Source organism: Podarcis tiliguerta (assembly GCF_965153285.1).
Source record: "Podarcis tiliguerta genome assembly, chromosome: 10".
In the NCBI taxonomy this organism is placed as follows: Eukaryota; Metazoa; Chordata; class Lepidosauria; order Squamata; family Lacertidae; genus Podarcis; species Podarcis tiliguerta.
In genome coordinates, this window is record NC_139543.1 from 29,214,692 (window position 1) to 29,241,007 (window position 26,316).

At 42.1% G+C, this 26,316-nt stretch overlaps 1 protein-coding gene across 4 annotated transcripts in view; it reads left to right on the forward strand.

Annotated features, from left to right (window-relative positions):
- Positions 1–26,316, forward strand: part of RASSF3 (Ras association domain family member 3) — a 52,011-nt gene that overhangs the window by 4,441 nt on the left and 21,254 nt on the right. For 2 of the 4 annotated variants that reach the window (XR_014502122.1, XM_083400056.1), the window contains exon 1: positions 23,783–24,085. Coding sequence is in view for 3 of the 4 variants with exons in the window: in XM_083400056.1 (XP_083256182.1) it covers positions 23,975–24,085 (111 nt within the window). In the remaining variant the exon portion in view is untranslated. Of the gene's footprint in view, positions 1–1,343; positions 1,457–4,151; positions 4,262–23,782; positions 24,086–26,316 lie in introns of those variants that run through there. The other 2 variants (XM_083400055.1, XM_083400054.1) reach the window with 2 other exon arrangements.

A 26,316-nucleotide genomic window follows, 5' to 3' on the forward strand; every position in this document is an offset into this window, starting at 1 on the left:
CTACGCCTCAGAGCATGTTTTTGGAGACAGGGGCCCCTCTGGTGATAGGTCCTGCTGCTCTGGTTCCTGTGCACTGAACCCCCATCTCCTTGTCATCCTCCATCACCCGTGAGTACTTCCTACACCAACCTCTCCTTCCCCATTCTCAGCTTGTGTCCCTGTGTCTCCCAGTCCCAGCTACACCGCACACTGGGATACTCTTCCTCCTCCTCCTCCCTGTTGTCCTGCCAGTTTATCACAGGTAAATTTCAAATCATTAAAAAGATGAGATATTCTAGAATCCAGATCCTAAAGAGACATTCTGTATTCTAAATAGATATTTAAAAATCCCCCCCAAATACAAAACTGTATACATTCATATGCAAATACGTTTTCCCCAATGGATTATTATAATCTCACTTTACTTTTTCTAACCAGAAAAAAATGTTCGCATCTTAATCTGAAGGCATTCCTATACTGTAGAAACTGAAAGCTGGCATAATAGAGTTCTGTTGCGATTCTCAATTTCGTTATCTCTGAGTTTTCTTGAGAGACAAATTCCATTCAAGGCTGCAGTGCTATCTTCACTTGCCTGAGAATTTGCCCCATTGACACAGTGGGCCTTACTTCTGACTAAGCATATATAGGGTTGCATTGTAAGGCTGCAACCAGTGTGTGTGTGTGTGTGTGTAAGTAAATCTTACTGACATCAGTGTGAATTGCTTCTGAGTAAATGTGCAGAGGTTGAGACTGCACATTTCAAATACAGGTGCCTTGATCATCCTTCTAGACTGGATCCTGGGCATACAAGATGAAGGTTTGAGGGTCACTCACAAAGGGTCAGGGGGGGGTCATTGGCACCATACTCACACTACCAAAATGCCTGCATTACTGAATATGATTGATGCTGTCACCTCCCCATTGTGAAATATGTGACTGAATCTAGGCACCCCTTTTTGTCTGCTCCAACCAGTGACAAGCCTAGCCAGAAATTACAGCACCAGTCACGTTTCATGAAGGTGGTAAAGCCTTCCATGATTGTTGGGGCACAGAGTTGTCTAGCTGAGAAGCAGATATAACATGGCTTCAAATGAAAATTTATTCAAGAGAGATATAAGAAAGGGGCACTGCACATACCAAATCCAATGTGCTTATCCCTGTTTTGCTTCTGTTCAGACTTTAGCCTCCATTTACAAATGTTTATTTGGAAGTCAAATCAGCTAATTCAAATCAAGGTTACGGCGTGTAGGGCTACAAAGGCTGAAAAATAAGTCTGGCAGAATATGGAAACTTCTCTTGAGCAGCAGCAGTCTGGTTGTTTTATGAGATCCAGCACAGCTCAATTACCTGCCTCTGCTTGTAGAGCATCTGTTAATCTGCTTGCCTACGCAGCCTTGTAGATGCTCTGTGATGGGAACAGCCATATACAAACTATCCAGCAAAATCAAGCTTGAGGTGAAGAAAAAGCAGAGAGCAGGTAGGTGGCAACTTAACACCATGAAAGGATCACACTATTCCTGCAGGCAGAATATAAGGAAGCACCACGACTGCAAGTAATTTGTATGTTTTTCAGCTGTAAGCGTTATGCTCGTTCTCCTTGGATTCTATTTTTTTTATATATAAATAAGACAAATTTAATTTGCCCTAGGGCAGAATCGAAAGTAATGTTTTGTCATGCAGCCCTTCATCGTTTGAAAATGGAAAGCTTAAAATATTGTTTCTCATGTATTTTTCAGATGTGTTTTTAGAAACAAGCCAATACTGTAAATAAATAGCAAACTGATTTGTTATGTGCAGCACCAGCTGAATTGCTGAGGGAAAACTTCAATCTGATCAGAATGCCTTTATAAATATTTGGTAAAATTTTAGTGACAGCAGCATGAGCCTGTGCTATCTTCCAGATCAGCATCTTTCAGAAGTTATCAGGAAAAGAACAATGAGAAATTAAGACTGGACAAAGCTTGATTTCAGAAGCAAATAATTTTTGTATTAGATTGATAAGTACTCTAGGAGTGGGCAGAATAATGCTTTAAAGGCTTTCACACACAGCTATCTTTTTCTCAGCTTAGTGGTCTCTGTGGTTCTAGTACAGGCCTATACAGCGTAGGTCCTGCAATGTCTATTTTGTTTACTCTCTGCCTTCTTATAGCTTCATCAAATACACTTTGCTGCCTTTCCTCATCCTGGCAAAAACACTGTAGACTTGCTCAAGCTCCTAACAAATGGGAATGGGGGTAGAAGAATACCTGCAACACTAACTGTGCATTGTTCCCACTCTCAGGGCCCAGCTGCAACTGCCAGGCCAAGCAGCAGCTGAGGGTGGGGTGGGGGTTATTGGGACTGCAACCACTCTTAATGTAGCTCCCAGTTCAACCCTGATTGCTCCCCACTTGCTATTTAAAATGGAAATAAATAGTAGCAAACAATACCACACAATGAATTTAATGGTTTGGCCCTTATTTGATTCAGAGGCATATGGTAGAACTTTTCCAGTCTGTTGTAGCCATTTTTGTGGCCCACCTGTATCTAAGATTTCCATCACTGGTGTGAATTTGTTTGACAGAGGAAATTTTGTCCACTGTTGCCAGTAAACACAGTGGAAAACAACTACTGAAACTTCGAACACAAAGCATAAATTGGATTTATACAAGTTGGGTTTTTTAAAAAGTTGTGTTTCTAGGGTGTTTTTTATGACAGCAGTCATAAGGAGTGCTGGCTTTGCTATTTTTGCCGCCCATGGCAGCCATTTTGTACTGGCGCCCACAGACCTTTTATCAATACATGATTATCAGCACCTCATTTCCCCCCCCCCAAAAAAGGCACAGTGCTCTTTAATAGGAATAAATTATTAGCCTCTTATGTGAACAACTTCAAAGATACTCAGATTGAGATTGATGGTGATAATAAAAACAGCCATAGCAACACTAGTTTCCTAACGTGATTAGCCACCCTATCTTTGCATATTGTTTAACCAAATCACAGCTTTCTAATTTGACTTCCCAAAACATGTCAGCTCAAATGATAAAAATAAATGAATACAAAATAAATGGGATGCCTTACAATGGTTATTCACAATCTCCAGCTATCCTTACAGTGTTTGTGATCTTGCTCTGCCCCAGGCAACAATGAAGGCCACATGTATAGGCTGGTGTATTTCTACTGCTTCAAAAAGTCACTGTCCTAAAGGGCTTTTCTTTTCCTCAGGTTGGGCAGCCTCAGCATGATTTTCAGTTTCCACATGACTGGGAGTTTCAGTTTGGTTGTGGCCTAGTCTATATCCTTCTTGCCATAATATTTAAAACAACCCAGTTCCGTTGAGCCAAATGTCCATGCCTCAAACCTCTCAGTATTTTCCTTACAAAATGCCTTGAAACTTTCAAGGCTGCCTCTAGCTCACCTTTATTGTTCCTATTCCCTCCCAGCAACTTCAGATCACAAGAAAACTTATATTGATAACTGACACATTGCCTGCAAGAATGGCGTCTGGGTCCACCACAACAATTTATTTACAGGCACAAGCCTCTGGCAAGACCCCAATTTTTTGTCAAACTACAATAACTGTAATCATAAGGTTGCATTATTGTCCTATCCTGACCTTAACAAGAGGACCATGGGGCATAAGGTAGACTGGTCCTTTCAGCACCATAGAAAGCTCCAAGTGAGCTAAGTGCTCCCACACAGTCTAGGACTGGACTAAATACTTTTATGCCTCCAGAACAGTTCTATGCCTCTTCCTTGAGGAGCAGAAGGCCTTCAAGGGGCAAGTCTCTGGCTTGGAGCCTAACATTCCTCCTCGTCTTAGACTACTCCCTCCAAACTTATCACCTATGCTGACCAGCCAACATGAGGCTGTGGGTCCATAGCATGAAGAGAGCTGGTTCTTCAAGGGATGAGGACTCTAAGGATGCAAACCCAATTCTAGGGTTTCTGGGTCAAGGGTCCCCAATCTAATAGGATTTGGCACTGGCTTAATTATGATGCTGGGGCCTAGGCTGGTTAAGGCTTTTCTGTGTCCAGTGTTACTGGTCCAACATAATTGGCTGCCCCTCAGTCTTCAGAATCAGAGCCCAGGCTGCTGTTCAGGATAGGAATGTTGACAATTATATGAATTCAAAGCAACATGAACAGCACTGACATGTTATCTAAATTGTGCCATGCCTTTTATGTTTCAGATTGCAAATACACATGCCGTTCTCACTGTCAAGACTTGGTACATCTGGACTATACGCAGAATGGAAAACTGATGGAATGCGGCTCCGTATATGACACTGATGATGGGCAGGTAATGAATTTTATTCTCATATCATAAAGGGCACCTGCCTTCAAACAGGGCTTCTATAAGGGAGTCATAGGGACCCACGGTTTAGAGGTTGTGTTCTTAGGTGAATACAGATGATCATGTGTCAACAAATTGGGCATTAATACCTTAAAGAAAACATTTAAGGTACATATAACACAGAAAGAAGTCAATCTGTTTCCCATAGAACAGAGAAAATTTGACCCAGCTGATAAAGAGAAAGCTAGAAACTTACCAGTCATGTTTGATTTTCCTGCGCAGAAGGGTAGAGGTACATTTGTGATTTTTCAAACTCTGCTAGTTGTACCTAACTACAAAGGACAAATCGTTAGTGTTGTTTGGTTTGTTTTTTTGCAACAATCACAAGACCCTTTCAAATACCAAATTCAAAATATTTAACCACTATGTAACCCTGATTAGTTGTATTTCCCCAAATCAAGAGGTATGTTATCCTTTAAAAAAACTTTTAAACGGATCTTGTCTCAACTGCAACATCATCTCAACTCAAGAGCCATTCATTTTTGTGCAGTTTTTTCATTTTGTATCCAATCTGGGCCAACTTTCTAATATATTAAAAATATAATATTGCAGATCTTCTAATGATCTCCCAACCAGGCTACTCATAAAAGCCATAGTTGCTTCCCTTCAGTCACTAGAGCAGCTTTAGGTGCCCCAAAATCTCCTGAGTTTTATGCTGGGGTGTGTATTGTTTTTATTTCTTGTCACGCAGACCCAAGCAAACCAATGTGCTAAAATGTTCAGATGAATTTCTAATATTGCATGAACTATGATTGGTGCCCAGACAAGCATGGCACAGTCCTAGAGCTATGCTGGCTAAATTCATTATAAATTCAGCTTGTATTTACATTCCAAATTTCCCACTACCATCATTCAAAGGTTTTATTTATAATACGTGTGGGGTTTCCCCCGCATGAAAATGCTAAAGGGTGTGAGCTGTGCACAATGCACAAATGCTACATTTCATGTGGTTTGGCCTTGTTCTGTGGCGGGTGAAAGCCGTCTCTCTCTTCTGTCCCTGATCTCGCTTGTATGCACTCAATAGAGCCATTAACAGCTGGGGATAAACTTATGGGCATGGCTTTGGGCAGAGCTGGAATGCTGTCAAATAATTAGGGTGAATTGTGCCATTTGAATGGAAGGCCTTTCTTATTAACTTACCAAATAATAATGTCTTCTTAAAACCTGCCACACTGGCCACTAAGGAATTACTAATGCATTTTTTTTAAAGAAAAGCTTCCTACTCTTTTGTCATGCATTCTTATTATGCATCATTTAGCATGAAACTGCAGCTAAAATATGTAGTGTCACTGAGTAATTGAAACTGAAGAATACCAATGATATGTTCCATGAAGATATCTTTTTTTTTTTTTTTTTTTTTTTGCTTTAGATGTATAATGTTAATATTCTATCATGGTCTATGTATGTGTAGACAATGTATCTTGCTATTATAAGCTTTCCTGGTGCATCTTAAAATAGCTTATTGCATAGTTCTCCCCTTCAGCTGCTTCTTCCTTTGCAAAACCCACCCTTCTAAAGTCCTCCTTTCACATGAATATACATTTCAAAGGCACCCACTCTCATCCCCTGCTGAAAAAAGGCTCAGGTTTCCTAGAAGAGTCAGTTAGAAGTTTTGACATGGCAGGTGCAATTTTCGTTCCTCTGTAGAATGGACTCAGGTGACTGTACACTGTCTGCAATGATGGCATGACAGTATAGTATTACCATAGCATAAGAACAATGGTGTGTCTTCCTGATCATCCATCATGGATAGACCTGAAGCATCATTGTACAAAATGCATTTCCTAGGACACTCAGAATGGACACAATATGGGCATTTCATTAGCAAACAGCTGTCAATGAAAGGCAAGATGACACCATTCTGGACACCTCCAGACAGCCTTTTCGTTTTGCATTCTTGATTATTTGTGCTCATGATGGTATCACAATCCAGTTTTCTGTGCTGTTTGTGCCGTTATGGGGTAGGAATATTGCTTAATTTCTCTAATTGGTGTATGTCCCCTAGCTTCTTGCTGAAACCCAAATCCTTTCATACCCCAAAAATGTTCGTGAGGTTTCGTTCCACAATAATGCAGGTAACGTTGGGGAAACATGATGGAACAACTAATAGAATGGAATGACATATGTATGGCCAGTCCAGTATAAATCCACAACTGATGCACTATTATTGTGTCAAGGACATGTTGGAGAATACGCCTGCAGAAAACCACCGGTCTGGAGGGCCTTTATAATCTCTAAGGATTTATGTGTTGAAGCTATGCTAAAGAAGTGTTTTCTTGAGAAGGTTTTGGTGTTTATGAACTATTTTAGAGTAAGACCAGAGTCTGAACATGTGCCGAGTGACCCACATTTTGACTCATTTGAAATGTTCATGTGTTTTTGCATTATCCACCTTAAAGTATTATAAATAGGGGAGATTATTTGCACCCACGGAATGAGCAGGAGACCTTAAAATAGATAGATGATAGATGATAGATAGATAGATAGATAGATAGATAGATAGATGATAGATAGATAGATGATAGATAGATAGATAGATAGATGATATAGATAGGTAGGTAGATAGATAGATAGATAGATAGATAGATAGATGATAGATAGATAGATAGATAGATAGATAGATAGATATAGATAGATAGATATAGATAGATAGATGATAGATAGATAGATAGATAGATAGATGATAGATAGATAGATATAGATGATAGATAGATAGATATAGATGATAGATAGATAGATGATAGATAGATAGATAGATAGATAGATAGATAGATAGATAGATAGATAGACAGATAGATAGATAGATAGATAGATAGATATAGATGATAGATAGATAGATGATAGATATATAGATGATAGATATAGATGGTAGATAGATGATAGATAGATTAGATAGATAGATAGATAGATAGATAGATAGATAGATAGATATTGCTTGTTGAAAAGTATGATTTGTGGGAAATTAACATTTTGCTCTGTGCTGAGGTCATTGTTTGGATACTGCGCTTGTCAGCTTAGCAGCTGTTGGGAACCCGTTAGGGAAAGTTTGCTAATGTGTTTTTTTTTGACCCACTGTAACAGGTGCTGATCATTCATTCCACACTAGATACAAGCAAAGGGAGTGGGAATATGGAAGATGCCTTTTTCTTTCACAATGCATTTTTGGAGCCAAAGGTATTAGGGCTGACTTGCTTGGAGAAAAAACTCTGTATATGTGAGCTATCACAGATAGTGCTGAAGTAGGTGTGGATATTCCTCTTACATACCCCAAAACATACTCCTCATACAACTTTGTTTCTTTGCTTTACAATCTCAAATTTGGTTGCTCTTTGAAAACCTCTTTTTCTCCCCCCCCCCCCAGGTTAATTCCTTCTTTCTTGAAACTAAAAGGACATACAGTTCTACTTTTCCCCACTGCTTAGGATGATTTAGAAATAAGTAAGTCGCTATAAGTAAGTCTGTAAGGGACGCGGGTGGCACTGTGGGTTAAACCACAGAGCCTAGGACTTGCCAATCAGAAGGTTGGCAGTTCGAATCCCCATGATGGGGTGAGTTCCCTTTGCTCGGTCCCTGCTCCTGCCAACCTAGCAGCTCGAAAGCACCTCAAAGTGCAAGTAGATAAATAGGTACCGCTCTGGCAGGAAGGTAAACGGCGTTTCCATGCGCTGCTCTAGTTCGCCAGAAGCGTCTTAGTCATGCTGGCTACATGACCCGGAAGCTGTACGCCGGCTCCCTTGGCCAATAAAGTGAGATGAGTGCTGCAACTCCAGAGTCGGCCACGACTGGACCTAATGGTCAGGGGTCCCTTTACCTTTATCTTTAAGTTGCTATGAGGGTCCCTGGACTGAAAAGCAGGATATAAATGCTTTAATAGGTAATAAAAATGTCATCTCTTAAGCGAAACATCTATTGTAGCCAGAATTTGGAGATGGATGCTTTCCTCTCATACTGACAGCCAGCATTCTGAAAGCAGATCTTGCTTTCCTCTCCATACCCAGAAGGATGGGTTTGCTGACAGCTGGCCTGGACGATTTGGAGAAAGTTGAGCTTGGCTCTCCATGCCCCATTGAAGCCTTAAGAATTGTTGGCATCTGCCCATCCCATTGTCAGCATTTTATGGAAAGAGTCTAATAGGTTAGGTTACAGCAGCTTGTGCAAAAGGAACGTTTCCTGATAATTCCCCACTCTGTGTTGCACTTGCATTTCCCTTAACACGTCTGCAGTTCTTGCTATAATCTTAACTACTGTACTGCATTTCAAAAATACCATATTTTTCGCTCTATAAGACGCACCAGACCACAAGACGTACATAGTTTTTGGAGGAGGAAAACCAGGAAAAATATATTCTGATTCTCAGAAGCCAGAACAGCAAGAGGGATCGCTGCACAGTGAAAGCAGCGATCCCTCTTGCTGTTCTGACTTCTGGGATAGCTGCACAGCCTGCATTCACTCCATAAGACGCGCACACATTTCCCCTTACTTTTTAGGATGGAGAAAGTGAGTCTTATAGAGCAAAAAATACAGTAAATAGAAAATCTCTCCAGCTACAGCCACGTGTGTCCCGTCCAGTATGCAGATAAATCTGCAATCCTATGTCCACTTACCTGAGAGTAAGCCCCACTGAATATTGCTGCTGAGTAAATACTACAGTCGTACCTCAGAAGTTGAAAACCTTGCGAGTTGAACATTTTGGCTCCCGATCGCCACAAACCCAGAAGTGAGTGTTCCGGTTTGCGAACGTTCTTTGGAACCCAAACATCCGACGTGGCTTCTGCGGCTTCCTATTGGCTGCAGGAACTTCCTGCAGCCAATCGGAAGCCGCGCCTTGGTTTCCAAACATTTTGGAAGTCGAATGGACTTCCGGAATGGATTCCGTTCAACTTGCATTCTTGTATTTAAATCAAACAAATAATAATAATTCTAAATCAAGGATTATCTATGGAGAAATGGGTGAAGGGGCCCCTGATCCCTTCTGGGATATTGAAAAGAAATGCTTTTTAATTATCCTCATAATCTAGGTCTGTTTCCTGAGTATTCTGCTTTAATATTTAAATATTTCCTAACCCCTGCACCTGTTTTAAAACAAATGTACATATAAAATAACATGTCTGAGTATCCTTGCCTAAAGAAAAAAGATTTTAGCAGGTGCTGGCGGGGGGAATACGGCAAAAGCATGCTGCAGTATTATGTTTAATTTCTCAGTAATTGATAACTCTACTTACTTCTGGGTGGCGAGTGCAAATAGCACTGAAATGTTTTTCAAGGAGTAGGCATTTACTTTAAAATGTGTAATGTACTTCATATAGTAATGTGGTCTAATTATTATTGCTACTTGTATTTAGGTTCCGGTTTTTCAGCATTTGATTTACACGTTTGTTATTAGCCCTCTCGCTCCCACCAGAAGATTAGCCCTTACCACCACAAGATGTCTGACTATGGGCCAGTCCAGTTGCTATCAGATACACGGATTCATTGTCCCTGAAATCTGTTCTGCAGGCAGTGATTGTTTCCCACCACAAGATGGCTGTCGTTTTGGGGTTTATCAAATCCCAAAGGTTGGCAAAAGAAAGGAACTGTTTTTAGCAACAGCTCTTTATAGTTAGATCTGGCATGTTCATTACGGCTGCTACTTCCAGCAATTATCTCCCTGTGGCACTCTTTCTCCAATTGCCCTTTTTGTGAAAATGCCCTACTCATATTTTGTTTTGGAAATTTATTCTTTTGCAGACTGCTTTGCATCACTAAACTTAAATATGCTGCGATGACAGAATCTCCTCGGACCTTTGTATGGCTGTTCCATGTTGGAGATTATTCATAGTTTGTATGATAGATGTGTTTGCTGTGTGAGCAACGTGCGTTGAGTAGAGCTGGGGAAGCTGTGGTCCTCTTGACATTGGCCCCATCTGCATTATATATTTAAAGCAGTGTCATATCACAGCTGGGACTTCTCCCAGAGCATCCTGGAAGCTGTAGATTGTGTGCTGAGAATTTTTAGGAGATCCGCAGCTCCTTAACAAACCACCGTTCCCAGGATTCTTTGGGGGGAAACGCAGATATTTAAAGTGGTATGGTACTGCTCTAAATGTATAGTACAGTCATACCTTGGGTTGAAGTTGCTTCAGGTTGAGCGCTTTCAGAACGTGTTTCTTCCTGGTTTTGCAGCTCGCGCATGCGCAGACGGTCAAAATGACGTCACGCGCATGCGCGGAAGTGGCAAATGCAGGAATATGCAAACCTGGAACCTTGGTGTTATCAGCACCATGCTCTAACCAACTGTGCTATCAGCCCCAGCCCAGCACAGGCAGTAGTCAGGTGATGATCAGAATTGTAGCACAACAACATATGACGAGACACAGGTTCCCTTCCTGTGCCATAAAGTGTGAATGTGTGAGGCAACTCTCTATATGTGTGAGGAAACACAGTGGACGTGTGCCAGAGAGCCACAGGTGCTGTGATTGTCTGTTATGCAGTGTGATTCAGCACTTAGTTTCGCAGAACACCAATGTCCAGACTCCAGATTTTAAAAAATCAAAAGGTGTGGCATGTCTTACTCTAAGCCTATAGTCGAAGGCAGCAAATACACAACATTGACAATGCTTTCCTTGTTATTTATGCCGTTATCACCGTGGTTATTCTCTATGTGACTTCTCCTTGCACTTTGGTTTGTGACATAATTATGAGAAGCTCTCGAGTAAGGCAGCTGCTGAAATAGTTTTAGGATCAGCATCCCGTGTCATAATTACACTGAGCTAAATAAGAGGTAGAATTAACTCTGGAGGTGAATACACAAACCTGCTTGTAGCAACAACTTCCCTGTTAACCAACAGAAACCACTATAAGCAAGATCTTTAATCAAAGCTAAGGGCTTCAGGCAGTTGAACCCTTACTTGGCTTAATATTGCGTGTCAAACATTTGACGCAGCTGCTTAAGGGAATTTCCAGACAACTAGATGTGTCACTTTTCACATGCCTTTCAGGGGGTTATTCATCAAAAATATAGGTATAATGTCAAATGCTTCCCTCCTTGACTTTCTTCTGTGTTGGAACTTAAGGTAGCGCAAGTCTCCCAGGTCGTTCTCCATCCAGACTCCTAAGTTTTAGAGAGGGTAAAAATTCCTCTCCCCACTTCAAGGGAAATTCAGTATCGACCTAGGACTTTTCACTGCCCCTGGAAGTTAAGAGGACATTTCAGTATTATGTATCGGGCTGTCAGGTGGCAATCCTAGACTAAACCAACAACATCTAGCTGACTAGCTACACCTAGTTCTAAACATATTGTTAGCCTAGCCAAGCTCCCTTTGGATATTGGGTGGAATACCAGGAGATAGGGTGGAATCCAACATCATTTTAATTTTATTATTTATTACATTTATATCCCACCTTTATCTTCCAAGGATCTCAAGGTGGTGTACACGGTTCTTTCTGTTTCATCCTCACAACACCCCTGTGAGGTAGGTTAGTCTAAGAGATGGTGACTGGCCCAACGTCACCCAGTCAGCTTCATGGCTGAGTGGGGATTGGAACTCTGCTCTCGCAAGACCTGGTCCAACACTCAGATTGTTCTGTCAGTGAAAGTATTTCCACTTGACAGATAGAACCATCTCCCCTCTCCTTCCCTGCTGTTCTGGTGGTTCTCCAAAGCTGATTTGGGGGAGGCATTGGGGTGGAAAGAGGGGGGAAGCCCCATTACACTAGTGTGAGTTTTTGTTCTGGCTTCCACTAGTGCACCCGGGTAAGGTAAAGGACCCCTGGACGGTTAAGTCCAGTCAATGGCGACTATGGGGTGCAACGCTCATCTTGTTTACAGGCCAAGGGAGCCAGCGTTTGTCCACAGACAGCTTTCCGGGTCATGTGGCCAGCATGACTAAACCACTTCTGGCGCAACGGAACACCGTGATGGAAACCAGAGCGCACGGAAACGCAGTTTACCTTCCCACCACAGTGGTACCTATTTATCTATTTGTACTGGCGTGCTTTTGAACTGCTAGGTTGGCAGAAGCTGGGACAGAGCAATGGGAGGTCACTCCGTCGCAGGGATTTGAACCGGCAACCTTCTGATTGGCAAGCCCAAAAGGCTCAGTGGTTTAGACCACAGCGCCACCCGTGTCCCAGGGTAAATGAATGTGGCCCACGGAGATTAAATTTGGTTATTTCAACTCTATGGTAATGAGCAGAAGAGATCCTGAAGCAGAAGTTCAAAACAAAGTAGCTTTGGGTTTGCGTTCTACCTGCTGTGATTGTGACAAGCCTCTGCAAAGTTAATGGAGTAAAATATGGGTGAAAAGGATAGCCCTGAAGAGAGTGTAAACAAGCTTAACTTACATGCTTCTCAAGCTACAGGCATTGACCTTGAGCTTTGTTGATTTGGTCTGATCCAAACCATCTGCACTCAAAACAATTAAAAGCCTCCACATCTAAGAGTTTCCTTCCTCTTTTTAGAACATGTGCTGCATGTTTAAACACAGAGAATGGCTATTAGTTAATATATTCCAGAATGGTACAGTAGTTGTGTCAGTCTGTAGCAGTAATGGTAGCAATGGGTTTTGTGGCACCTTCAGGGTGAATGGATTATTGTGGTGGACGTATTTGTGGCCTAGAACTCAATTTATCCATTTGACAAGTGTTATATGTGCACACACACACACGGCGAAATGTAAACAGTGAGGCTATATAAAATTATAAAGATAATAGTAGATCTGTGACATTTCCTAGTGTGACCAGTTGTATTTCCTCCCAGAGGAATGCACAGAAGTACCACCTAAGAGAACAGCCTGAGGAGCATTGAGCAGTTTTGTTCCAGCCATCACATCCACAGCCCTGACACTTGCACCTGACACGGCAGAAGGTGGAGAGGCAGTACTGTAAATCCACTTTTTTTTTTGCTGTGCCAGCTCCAAGCTCCTTAATAAATGCCTGCTTTTTCTTTTCATCACTTGCCAAGTAGTTACCCCTTGCAGCATGAAACTGACATGTTTGATTTTATCAGAAAAGGTAAATTCGTTGTAAGACTTGTAGGCATATTTAGCCAGCTGCTTCACTTTCCAGTATAGCATATCTGCCCTGTATTTACAGTACATTTCCATTTTCTTCTTAGCTGTTCAACACATTTCAAATGTGCAGTTCAAATGGAGTACATCCGTGACCAAATTTGGGAAAAATACTGGATAACAATGTTGGCAAAGGTATCTGAAGAAGTGTGCATGCACACAAAAGCTTATACCCAGAACAAACTTAGTTGGTCTCCAAGGTGCTACTGGACAAGTTTTTAATGTTGACAAATGTGAGCTGAAAAACACCTTCAGAGTACAGTGGTATCTCGGGTTACATATACGCTTCAGGTTACAGACTCCGCTAACCCAGAAATAGTGCTTCAGGTTAAGAACTTTGCTTCAGGATGAGAACAGAAATCGTGCTCCGGCAGCACAGCTGCAGCAGGAGGCCCCCATTAGCTAAAGTGGTGCTTCAGGTTAGGAACAGTTTCAGGTTAACTACGGACCTCTGGAATGAATTAAGTACTTAACCCGAGGTACCACTGTATTTTGTTTTGACTGCTGAGGTTCTCACGCCAACACATGCATCCTTGCACTTGAAAGGAGGATTACAATCTGATTCTTTTTCCGCACTTGGCTCTTGAAGCTTTCTCTTTTGAAGATGCTCTTTGCTTGTATTGATTTTCCATTTGATGGCTATCTTTTCAGCCTTTTTGTTCTCTGCCCCTCATCCTTTTATGGGAGTAAAGTAGGAATCTGAGCCATGTGTTCCAACCAGCCAACAGTTAGCGTATTCATTATCTGTTCAGTTTATTGACTTATTCACAGTATTTATATACCACTTTCAGGTGGGTTTTAAAAGTTGTTTACTTAAGATTATTAGAACAATAAACATCAATTATTATTTTTTAAGTCACCACAGAATGAAAAACACAATTTATTTAAAAAACTCTGTTACTGCTTCTTCTCCACTCTCTTTGGGAAAATATGGTCCTTCAGTTGCCTCTGAGGTGAAAGTTGGGTGAGGAGGGTCCAATTTAGGTATCTGTGGTGATGGCCACACCATTGGATTGGTGTGGATATTTTTTTCTAACATTACATCTCAGTCTTTTGTAATTACATATTTTACATTCCAATATTATAAATTGGGGGGCAGGGGCAGTAATAGCCAATCTTGCTGACATTTTTTGACATTCAGGCAAGCTTGAACAGGAAAAAGAATGGAGCTTCCCTCTTTCATGGAAACCTTACTGGTCTGATTTTCTGATGGCTCCCTCTTCATGTCGAGTCGCTTGTTTCAAGACAGATGCTGGGAATCAAATTGCAATTGCAGTGCAATAACAGGCTGGAATTCTCTTGCTGCTTGCAGGCGTGCTGAGATTCCACGTTTGGGGTGCTATATTTAAACCACAAAGTATTATAGTTGTGTTTTTATTGCTGCAAGTCTTTTTATTTTATTTTACATGCCATTAGTGAGTGGGGCGGGAGATGGAAAGTCCCCTTTAAGTTCACCCCACTACCAAATAAAGTTCACTAGAATAGAATTTATTACAGAGAGGTTTATGGATTTGTACTATGGAAAGAAGGAAGCTAAGGAAGGATGCATTTTTTACCACTAAATAATCCCATTCTTCCTGCCATGGAATAGAACTAACAATTGAGGAAAAACTCTTGGCACATTCTCAAGGTGCTCTGCCAACACAAGCTCTTTTGGAAGATGTAGAAGATTTTACATTCGAACATGCCTGTTTTTATTGAATTTATTATTTATTAAAATATGTATGCCCTGCCATTTTATGCAAAAGCCCCTCGCCATGACCCAATGAGTAAGAGCAAAGCACTAGGTATTCTTGGGCACCAGGAATCCCATACATTTGAAGAGGGGGGCAGCACCCCTCCCTTTTTTCCCCTATCCTTGTATTGTGCTCAGCACCAAAGTCTCATAGCAAATGCAACTGATCTGTAGAAAAGACTTTACAACCTGAAAAAAGAGACAATGAGCGTACTTTTGTAAACCAAGAAAATCTTTAATAAAAATTATTTTTTAAAGAGGGGGGAGGCAGCAGTGATACTGATGTAGAATAGAATGTCCCTATTTTCACCTGAGGATTGTTGGAGGGTATGTAGCTAAACATAAATACGTGTGACATGTTTAAATCAGATTGGTTCCAGCAGAACAGACCAGTATTTTATAGGAAGGGAGGTTCTGGCTGCATGCATTCTTTTATGTGTGTGCCAATCACAGAGGAAGACTTTTTTCAGGCCTGTTGCTATCTGTCTTAACGCAAAGAGATTGCTGAATATAAAATTAGGCTACCTATTTTCATCTAACAGATGTCAGAGGCTATGGGAAGACTTGATGATTGTCTCCCAGGTCAATCAAAAGTGGTCCCAGTTCGTAGATGATTGAAAGAATTATCTCTAGGCAAGGACAAACCAACAGACAGGGTCGAGTCAGCAGTTGCTAGGATAGATTCCCCTGACAGAGGAAGGGCATTGCTTATCTGAGGTAGCCAGCTGCTATGACTAGGAGCTAAGCCATCTATGAGTGTACCTTGAGTCAGTGAGCAGGTTTCCTTTAACCGTCATATGTGTATATTTCTAAGATAGAGCCATGATCTTTTTACAAACAAAATTAATTATTGTGAAACTTGAGGGCTGTTTTTAACCATGTAAGTAAATCTCCTAGAGATGCTGTGTATCATGCAACAAACAAACAAACAAACGTTACATAATTATGTATTTTTACATCCATCTCGCTACGTAATGTTTGCATTTCACAGGAACTCTCACAGTATGAAACATCTTGAATCATATGATTGATTTCTTCAGATTCATTGCTCTAATCTGCTTTCCTAATTTGGCAGTGTGAAGGGAAGGTAAAGGTAAAGGGATCCCTGACCATTAGGTCCAGTCGTGACCGACTCTGGGATTGTGGCGCTCATCTCGCTTTATTGGCCGAGGGAGCTGGCGTACAGCTTCCAGGTCATGTGGCCAGCATGACTAAGCCGCTTCTGGCGAACCAGAGCAGCGCATGGAAATGCCGTTTACCTTCCCGCCGGAGCGGTACCTATTTATCTACTTGCACGTTGACGTGCTTTCGAACTGCTAGGTTGGCAGGAGCAGGGACCGAGCAACGGGAGCTCACTCGGTTATGGGGATTTGAACCACCAACCTTCTGATCGGCAAGTCCTAGGTTCTGTGGTTTAACCCACAGTGCTACCCGTGAAGGGAAGAGTTAAACATAAATACGCAAGGAAAGGAAGATTGCATATCAATGCACAGCCTATATAGTGGCTACTTTCTAACCCCAAGTGTAAGAAGCAAGACAATTACAACAGGCCTAGAGTAAGTCAATTTTGTTGCAACTTCCAATTTCTTTCAAGGCTCAATTCAGGTTTCTTGGCTTAGGCCTTCAAAGCCTGGGCCACGGTTTCTGAGGAAGCATCTTCCTTTGGCATATGAATCTCCTTGAAATTTGCATTCAGTTTTGAGGGAGTGTTCATCATCTCTTCATTCTTTATTTTATCAAGCATTTTTATTCAGTGTCTATGTTTATACTTTCAAGGTTGTGATTTGCTAATATGCTTTTCTCATGCTCTTTTATATTACTATTGTTTTATATTTAGGATGGTTTTAATTTGTTGTGGCATATATTTCTAAGCCACCTTGAGTATGATTTATCATAGAAAGGCTGGTATAAAAGTCAAAATAAATGGCAGGGGGAGATGTTATTTCAAAGGTGTTTGTTATCCTCACAGATCTTACACAAGGAAGTAGACTCCGTTTAATAGAGAGAAGTTGTCAAACCTGTTTCTGTTTGTTTTCATGCGTTTTTATGACTCGGATGACCTTGTTCAGCACACTACTGCTGAATTCAAACTCCATTGCTAACGTGTAATACTAGATATGCATTTACTGATATCTACTGATTCAGGAAGGGATTAAGCAGAGATTACTGCAATTTCAAAAACAGAAACATTGTTTTTATATCAGTTTGATGGTTAGATGCGGTAATGTGAAGTTCAGTTTAAACATCATTGCAACCTTATCTGTTATCTGTAAAACTGAAAACTTTGGTTACAACCTTGTCAGAGATACATTAGATTTTCCAGGGCTATCACAAATATTTTTTAAAAATAATATTGCTGATCCATGTTACAAATAATGTGAATGTTGCAGGTGGGAGAATTGAACACAGAGGTAGGCATGCTTAAGTACTGTACATTGAAATCAATTGGCTTAAGCATGCCTCTGTTGGATGGAGGATGATCCAAATAATTAGGATCAGGGATTTTAGAGCAAGTGGGTGTCAGGATTTGACACAGGAGCCTGAGGGTGTTGTCAAGTGTCACAAAATTGCTTGTGTCTTGGAAATCCTTCTACCAGCTTTGTAGCTTTTTGACTCCCATTGAGGAGTCAAAATGACTATCTACTGATAAGTAATCACAAGGAAATGCAGTTTAATCCTTAAATATGAGACTAAAAGGATGCAAAGGCTGAGTAATCAGCATTCTAAAAAAAGTAAACAGCTTTGTTTTCTTTGCAATCTTCCACTAACTGATACAGTTATTGGAATAAATACTTCCTTTGGGTAATGGAAAATGATTTAGGACTTAATACAGAGGTCTGCAGCCAGAAGTTTACTATTGATACATTTTTAAAACGTGTTTGTCTTACCCAAATCTTCTGCCAGAAAGTACTAAGAGTGGCTTACAGGAATTTAAAATATTCAGTGAATACATTGTAATCAAGCTTACAATTAAAACCAAAACAGTGCAACAAAACAATTAAAAGACTTCTATAAGAAAATCTCGTTCAGGGAGGCAGGGAATCTAAAACTCAGACTTGCCAGCATTGTGATGCCAGCAAATGGTTTCTAATGAGCATACCCAGTAAGCTCTGGACACTGGGAATATGGCTGCAGTAACCATGGGAACCAGAAAACAAGGAGGGAGAGGCCAAGTAAAGCATAACCTAGGTTGATTTGCTGTAAGCTGCCAGAGATCTCCGCCTGCAAGACAGGAAAAAGGAGTTGCGGCAAACAAGATCAACACAGTAATCGGAAACTGTTACCTAGGAGTGCCAAAATCCAATTTGAGTGAGAGAAGCACAAGGCCTGGGAACTGACTGGGAACAAGAGGAAGTCTTGAAGCTTAGAAAGAATGTGTCTCTCAAGGCTTCCCAGTGGTGCAGGGAAGAGGATATCACTGTATCCTCTGATGCGGGCAAGCATCATCTTCTTGGGTGCTAAGGTTGCCAACAACAACAACAACAACAACAACAACAACTTTTCTCTCCCTCTGTGCTTCCCCGTGACTCATGAAATTAACTCTGGGAGATTAAGGAGAACCCCAAAAACAGTTCAGGAGGCATAGGAGGACTGGAAGGGGGTCATTGAAGCTGGGAAGCTGATAATCTTGTGCTTATAATACAGTGGAACCTTGGTTCTCGAACGGCTTAGTTGACCAACAAATCGGCTCCTGAACGCCGAAAACCCGGAAGTAAGTGTTCTGGTTTTTGAACGTTTTTCGGAAGCCGAACGTCCGAAGTGGCTTCCGCTTGAGTGCAGGAAGCTGCTGCAGCCAATTGGAAGTTGCGCCTTGGTTTTTGAACGTTTCAGAAGTTGAATGGACTTCTGGAACGGTTTGCATTCAAAAACCAAGGTGCCACTGTAGTACAATGTTGAATTCCACCCACTGCTACACACACTCCATTCTCTGAGTGGCGAAAGACTTCAGCTGGCCCAACGCTTACCTCAGGTTTGGTTTCTCTGGGGTGAAGGTCTCTGGGTACTGTGGTGTCTTTTTGAAATATTGTCTTAATTACAAATATATACAAAGACTTCTTACAGCATTAACACTCCAACAGATTTTGCTTTCCTGTTTTTAGGAGAATCCTCAAAAGCATTGCTTTGGCCTATTGTTTCCCTGTTTCTAGAATGGCTTGGCTTCCAGCCAGGTGAGGGGGAGGGAAGAGACCTTCTGCTTCCTCCTGGAAGAATTGCTAGGTAGTTGCTTTTATGACAACACACCTTTATTTCACCTTTACACATGTAAAAAAGATGCTTAACAGGCTTGGCTTGGGCCATTAACTTAACAGAGACTGGTTTGACCACTTTAGCCCTTCCTTCTATCACACACTCCCAGCTTACAGATATAAAACCAGAGGCTTAGAGAGGACCCAAAATATATCAAACCAGCCTCCCACCTCCTAATCTGAGCATCTTGAATTGGGCTTGGAGTGAACTGACAATTAATGCTATTTTAAAATTTGGGTTCTGTGAGTTCTAAATGGAAACCCAGCCAGTATTCTGGCTGCCATATTTTGGGACAGTTGAGGGTTCTGGGTCTTCTTCAAGGATAGCCTCATGCATAGTGTGGATGGGAGGAAACCACCCATTTCTCCATTCACTGCAATTCCTCAATCCTTTCTGGAAGTTGCAGTGATTAGTCTTGACTTCTCAGGTGAGAGGAGATCCCTGGTATTCCTAAAGAAGTTATTGCTTCCACAGTTCTTCCAAGGAGATTATTCCAAAATTCATAACTTTTGCACCTCCAGGATGCCTTAGTGCTCTTTGTATGAAAAATTAAGCAAGTTTGCTTTTGTCAGATTGAATCCACTCTGCTGCCCTTTTCTCAAAATTGTTTCCCATTTATTTACCTAAACAATAGCTGTTGGTTTGAAAGTGAACACTTCAAAGTCAACCCTGTTCACCATCTTTGCAACTCTTCAACCTGACAATTAAGCTATAGATCCTGTTACATATATTCTGCTACCCTTCATGGTGTTTGAAACCTGCCAACATCAAGGTTTATTCCATCTTGAATAAACTTATATTTTACTGCAAGTAAAGCCTGTGATGTCCATGCTAAACAGTATATGTTTAAGAGAGGGAGGAAGAGAAAGGTATTCAGTTTCATGTGGTTCCTGGAGATGTTAGAAGTAGATGTAGAAAATCATGTGCTTACATGCTGACTTGCTGGTGATAGTAAATACAAATTTAAATGGTTATAATTGCTTAGTTATCAGTTAGAATTGTCACACATAATCCATATACCTCTGGAAGCCACTGGCTCATTTTGCACTCTTGCCAAGCCAGCTGATTTGTATCTTAAAACACCAGATGCTATGGTTAGTCATTTTTCCTAGACAGATAATTATCCTTCTGCTTCCTTCCTTCAAACATTCACAGTATTAACTAAAACTTCTTGAAACATTTACAGTTCAAAGTGATTCACCGGGACTAAATACAGAGCACTACAGATTTCTAAGGGTGTGTTTTAAATTCCTATTTTTGCTATGTTATTTGTCTTCTGATACAACATTTCATTAATTTTGTGCATTGAAAAAACTGGCTTTTGATTGGCTATCTGTAAAAACATACAGGAATCTTTATTCTAAAGATGAAATGTGATTCTAAAGGTTCTGATCAGGTTCACTTATAAGTAGATGGGCAGAACAATCCTAACTGGGACAAGGAAAGACAGGAGCATCTGAGTCACCACGACACATATGAAGTTTGATCAGAAAGGAAAGCGGAGAGGAAGTTTTTAGCCATATTTGGCATAGCTGAGGGGTCTGAGGAGCCATGTTTTGGATCCTACAGGTCCAAACCCTCAAGCCACTGAAACAATAGAGGAGACCCACCAGTGATGTTTTCCCACCTGCAAGGGAGTAGTTTGGGTGTCTGCTTCTCATCATTGGCAGAGAGACAGCGCTACATCTTACCTCTCCCTAGCCAACAACTTGGGGGGTGGGGGGTGGGTTAGGATTACTACCTTGGACAAAATTTAAAAAGTTGCATCAAAGAAATTGGTAGGAATGATCCAGTAAGTGCACAGGGAGAAAGGGAAGTTCCCAGATTTAACTTGAGGCTTTGGAAATAAATAGGCAAGAGGAAGTCGAAAATTCAATACATGTTACCCTTTCAAATAACTTTGCAGTAGCCGTTAGTTCAAATGCTGCTTTACTGTATGTCTGAGTTGCAGTTGTGGAAAGTTAACCTGGGCCTGAAATAAAATGACTTGCATTTCCTAAAAACCTCCTTACAAAAAGGAGCCTCTCCTCACAAAAGGAATTCACAGCACAAATGAACGGCTATTTACATTCCTGATACTTTGCTAAAGGACCCATCAGTTTTAGGTGTAAGAAAGCTACTTTTCTTCTTTTGTTATGTGATTTTGCCATTGTCTTATAGAGCAATAGGCTCAAGGAATAACGAGTAGCAATTCTGTTATGGTCTTTGTCCATAAGCAAAGCATAAGGCCCCTGTGAAGTATATTGTCTGTCTCACACACTATAATTCAAAGTCCAATTATAATTTTACAGCCAGCAGGCCAAACTCCATTTGCATGCCTGGCCTATAATTCATAAAGAGCATGCTTTGGAACTCAGTGGTGGATAGAAAAAAGTGCTATGCTGTCCACCTGAAAAGTACTTACGCATAACTTGTACTATGAGGACACAGAGGATGATATTCTCTGCTTTACCGTGAAATTTGGCAGAAAGCTAACACAAAGCATTGATTCGTATATGCTCATTCCTTTGTTGATGCAGTTAAGTGTTTTGCCAGTAGCTTTAAAAAATGCAAATACAGACACTGAAGCAATATAACTTCAGGCATCTTAGCATGGTATTAGTTGTTACAAACCAGACAGTACAGTTGTTCATATAACAACTGTTTTTGTTCTTTCTCCTTCCTTTTCATCCTGACAACATGCAATTAGATATTCAAAGTTATGGAAACACTGACTATGGAACTTTATTTGCAACTCAACTTTAGAACATATTCATACTTGCTTTGGCTTTGTGGAATTAATAACTGGGGATTTTTAAAATCCCTACCATGTTTGTGCTGTCTTTTTTTAAAGACTCGAGATTATATTACTTTGCTGTATTATTTCAGCATTGTGTTTTTAACCATGTTCAAAATGTGCCAGCGAATGTACAGGTGGCAAACTCCTCATCTAAGGCTGCAGGAAACTTAGACTAAAAGACCCAATAAAGAGTCAGCTTCACTTCAGGATAACCATGCTTACGATCAGGGTATTCTGTGGAAATCTTCTAACAGTTCAGAATTATGATTCGGCCACTTGGCAACAAATATCTACAGAAGTATTGTCTTTTATCTGAAGAGAGATTTGCTTCCCGCCACCCCATAAGGCACTCCCATGTCCACAACTTTACTAATTGTCCGTCTTGTGGGATAACCTGGTTTTAAAAACTGCTTGTGCGCGCACACACCATGGACTGAACCTGTTCTGCTCCACTGTTTAGTTTTGTTGACTATAGTGTCTTTTACATTAGGATATGGGTACTTATAATTGATTTTTTGGGATTTCTAACCTGCCTTTCACCATCTGCTCCCAGTTTGTGTAGTCATACCTCGGGTTGAAGTAGCTTCGGGATAAGTATTTTCGGGTTGCGTGCTGCAGCGACCTGGAAGTAAGGGAGTGCATTACTTCCGGGTTTCGCCACTTGCGCATGTGGTCAAAATGACGTAATGAGCATGCGCAGAAGTGGCAAATCGCGACCCGAGCATGGACGTGGGTTGTGTTCGCTTCTGGATGCGAACAGGGCTCTGGAACAGATCCTGTTCGCATCCAGAGGTACCAGTGTACTAAAATCTCACCTAGTGTGCAGCCTGGTCTTTTTTTTCCTTTTTTTTTTGCATGTTTACTTGGAAGACTGCATGGGGCTTACTTCAAAATGAGCCTGGGATTGCAGTCTTGATTGTTCCAGCTCCATGATATATCACCTTTTAAAATGCAAAGGTGTCACCCACTTTGCTGACACCTGTGTGGTCCTTTGAGGTTCTGACACCAGTATTCTTCTGTGTGCTTTTGATACTTGTCAAGGATTGGTGCCATTCAGAAAACCAGAGGTTCGTCGGACCAGATTAAGTGACACCCGTCGTGTTCTTTTAAAAAGAGTATCTAAAGAAGTGTGCATGCACACGAAAGCTCACACCAGTAACAAACTTACGTTGGTCTCTAAGGTGCAACTGGAAGGAATTTTTTTTATTTTGTTTCTTAAAAGAGATGAGCTCTTCTGGAACTAAGGAGGTGCCTTGACAATGAGGGCCATTTGCCAACCCTTGAAGCGCTTTTGCAAGAATGCGCGCCTATCAACATTCGCTATCTCCGACGGATATTAGCTCATTCCAGCCGGCCTGGGCCGAAACTTTGGCGGCGAGGTGCCCAGGAGCCAAACGGCGCTTGGGGAGGAGCACTAACTTATCTCCTCAGGAAGAAGCGCGGCCTCCTCTTTCCCGGCTCACCTGTTGCAAGGCGAGAGGGCGCAGTAACCGCGCGCGAGTGAGCCAAGTTCCTGAGGGGAAAGGGAGGCGAGCCAAAAGCTCCCGCCCGGCTTCAAGGCAGGTGGCGGGTCAGGGAAGCTGCCCAGTCGCGGCCACTCGGGGGAAGGGAGGAGGGAGGAAGGCCCGGCTAGCTGGCTGGCTGGCTGGGCGGGAGGCGGCGCTGCCTCCGCGGAAGCGCGTCCGAGAGGAGAGCCGGCCTCAGTGCGCCGCCGGCGAGGCTGCGGCGCGCAGCGACCACGGGACTTGTCCGCCGCCGAGCTACGGCCGGGTGGGTCTCCATGCGGCGGCAGGGACGCCCGGGCCCCCCTGCTGCTGCTGCACGGACGGCGCGCCACGGGAACTAGCAGCATGAGCAGCGGCTACAGCAGCTGGGAAGAGTCCGAGTCGGAGGAGTTCTTCTTCACCGCCCGCACCTCCTTCTTCAGGAGCTGCCCCGCCAAAGCCAAGCCGAGTCTGCAAGTAAGCGACCCCCCCCCCTTTTCGCCGGGCGGGAATCCTCCCCGTCCCTGGCGAGAGCGCCTTTGCCCTGGCCTGACCCGCAGCAGGCCGCGCCTTCCGCTGCGACCCCACGTGCTCTTCCCAGGCTCTCTCTCTCTGTCCCCGCACCCCACGCTAAACCAAGTCCTAAGTTTCTGGGGAGCCCCTCGTGGCGCTTTCCCGGTTCCTTCCCCAAGTTCCAGCGGGATCTGGAGGGTGCCGGGTGCCGCTTCCGGATGATCGCAGAATCCAGGCAGCAGAAGCATTGGGGTGCGGGGTTGGGGGGGCTCGAGCCCCAAGGTTTCTCTCCGCACCCCCGCGCCAGGCTTTCGGTGAAACTGCACGTGTGGAATCCAGCCGTTGGGCTAGCTCGAGCAGCGTTGCTGCGACCTTTGATGATGAAAAGCGTGCTTTTTCAGTAGATCAACTTCCTCGTGAGCCAGAACTTCTCCCGGCGGAAAAAAAAAAGATCTCCCATGATGCGACCGGGGAAAAAAGAAGTCTGATTGCTCATGCGTTATTCCTGAAACCGCATGGTCTTGCAGCCGCCACTCTCGTGCAAACCGTTGTAGGATTTCTGGGAAAGCGCATAAATAGAAAAAAGTTATAACTCCCTGGGAGGTAACGGATTTTTTGCCTCGTCTTCTCAGCCCCACCCTGTCAATCATAATCATTAGAACTGTTTTTAACACACCAGCGAAGCCTTAATTGGGATATGATCTTCCCTTCATAATGATGTGGAGGTTGTCTGTGTCTGCTCCTAAGTGGTTTTCAATATCCAGGGATTTTTAATAGTTAGAAAGTACTGTACAAATAGTTTTTTAAATTGCTGCACTTTATTTCTGTAACATCATATGCACCTGACACAGGTAGTTGTATTTAAATGGGAATTTATGTGTAAAAGGCCTTCAACTAACCAAAGCATTTAAAATATTTTTACCCCAAACTCCATGCATGGAGTTTTTTTACTAATATGATGCTAGCACACTATTCTAAACGTGTTGGAAAAATAGTACATTTTTTTAAACATGTCAGTTGTGTGGATCACCTGCATGAGCAAGTGCTTCTCATACGGCAGTGTTGCATTTAAATTTGGACATCATAAACTTCAGGGTTCTTTTTAGTGTCATCATGTGCAGGTTATTTTTTTCTCCTTCTCAAAATAATTTCAAGAATGCATGTCATGATTTAAAATGCAGTGGTGACAATGTGGTATTCTAGATGCTTTGATACTCTGTTAATACTGTAGACATTAATATTTTGCTATTAATTTCTTAAAGCTGTTAAACTAAGCTGAGTTGGCTGTGACCTTGTTAGAATTGCAGGGTTTCCATCTGACTCTCAGGGTGCCAGAGCTTTTGCATAGTGGAATGATAATGGAATAAAGTTCTTCCAAACTTTGTGTTAAAGTTTTGAAACAGCAGTTTCAGAGAGGATCAGGGTGACAGCAGCGGTTAAGAATTCAGCTAGTATTAATTCCTGGGCTTTATACATCCTAAGGTAAGGATAACCTTGTCATTTCAATATGTAGATTGGCTTTGGCTATTCCCAAGTGGTTTTCAATATTTAGGGACTCTTAATAGTTGCTAGGAGATGGCTGCAGGCAACATGTTGCAGCAGTCCTTAATGATGTCAACAGGGCAGTGTTCAGCCTCCACTCCTTGGCATTGATTCAGAAACACAGTCAGTGATTAAAAAGTGGGCAGGAATAGGCAGATAAGGAGTATGAGCAACACACTGCATTTAAGTTGCATGTGCCCTGAGTGTACATAGTGTTCTATAGAGTAACATAAGCAAGAGTGGTCCATCCTCCGAAGTAGCTCACATTCTGAATTTACTGTAGAGGACGGAAAGAAAGTTAGGAGGTTGATAGGAAGAAGCAAGGGTAACAAAGCAATGCAGTGTAGAAAAAGCAAAGAGGAAGAATAGCTGAGGATGAATGCTAGCAATCGCAATTATGGGGTTCATTTCTGCTGGGGACGAGGACTAAAGAATTAAGGCTAAGGTTTTGAAGACGAGAGCAGGCTGTGATTTGGAAGAGAAAAGTAACACCAAGCAGATTTGCTTGGAGGAAGCTCCAGGCATAAGACAAACTTTGGGCTACAATGGGTAGAATCACCGAAGAGGACAACAGGTGTCGTTGAGGGTGCCCAAGTTGGAGGAAAGAAAGATCAGGGGCAGAGACACAGTGGAAGAACAAGGAGTTTATGGGT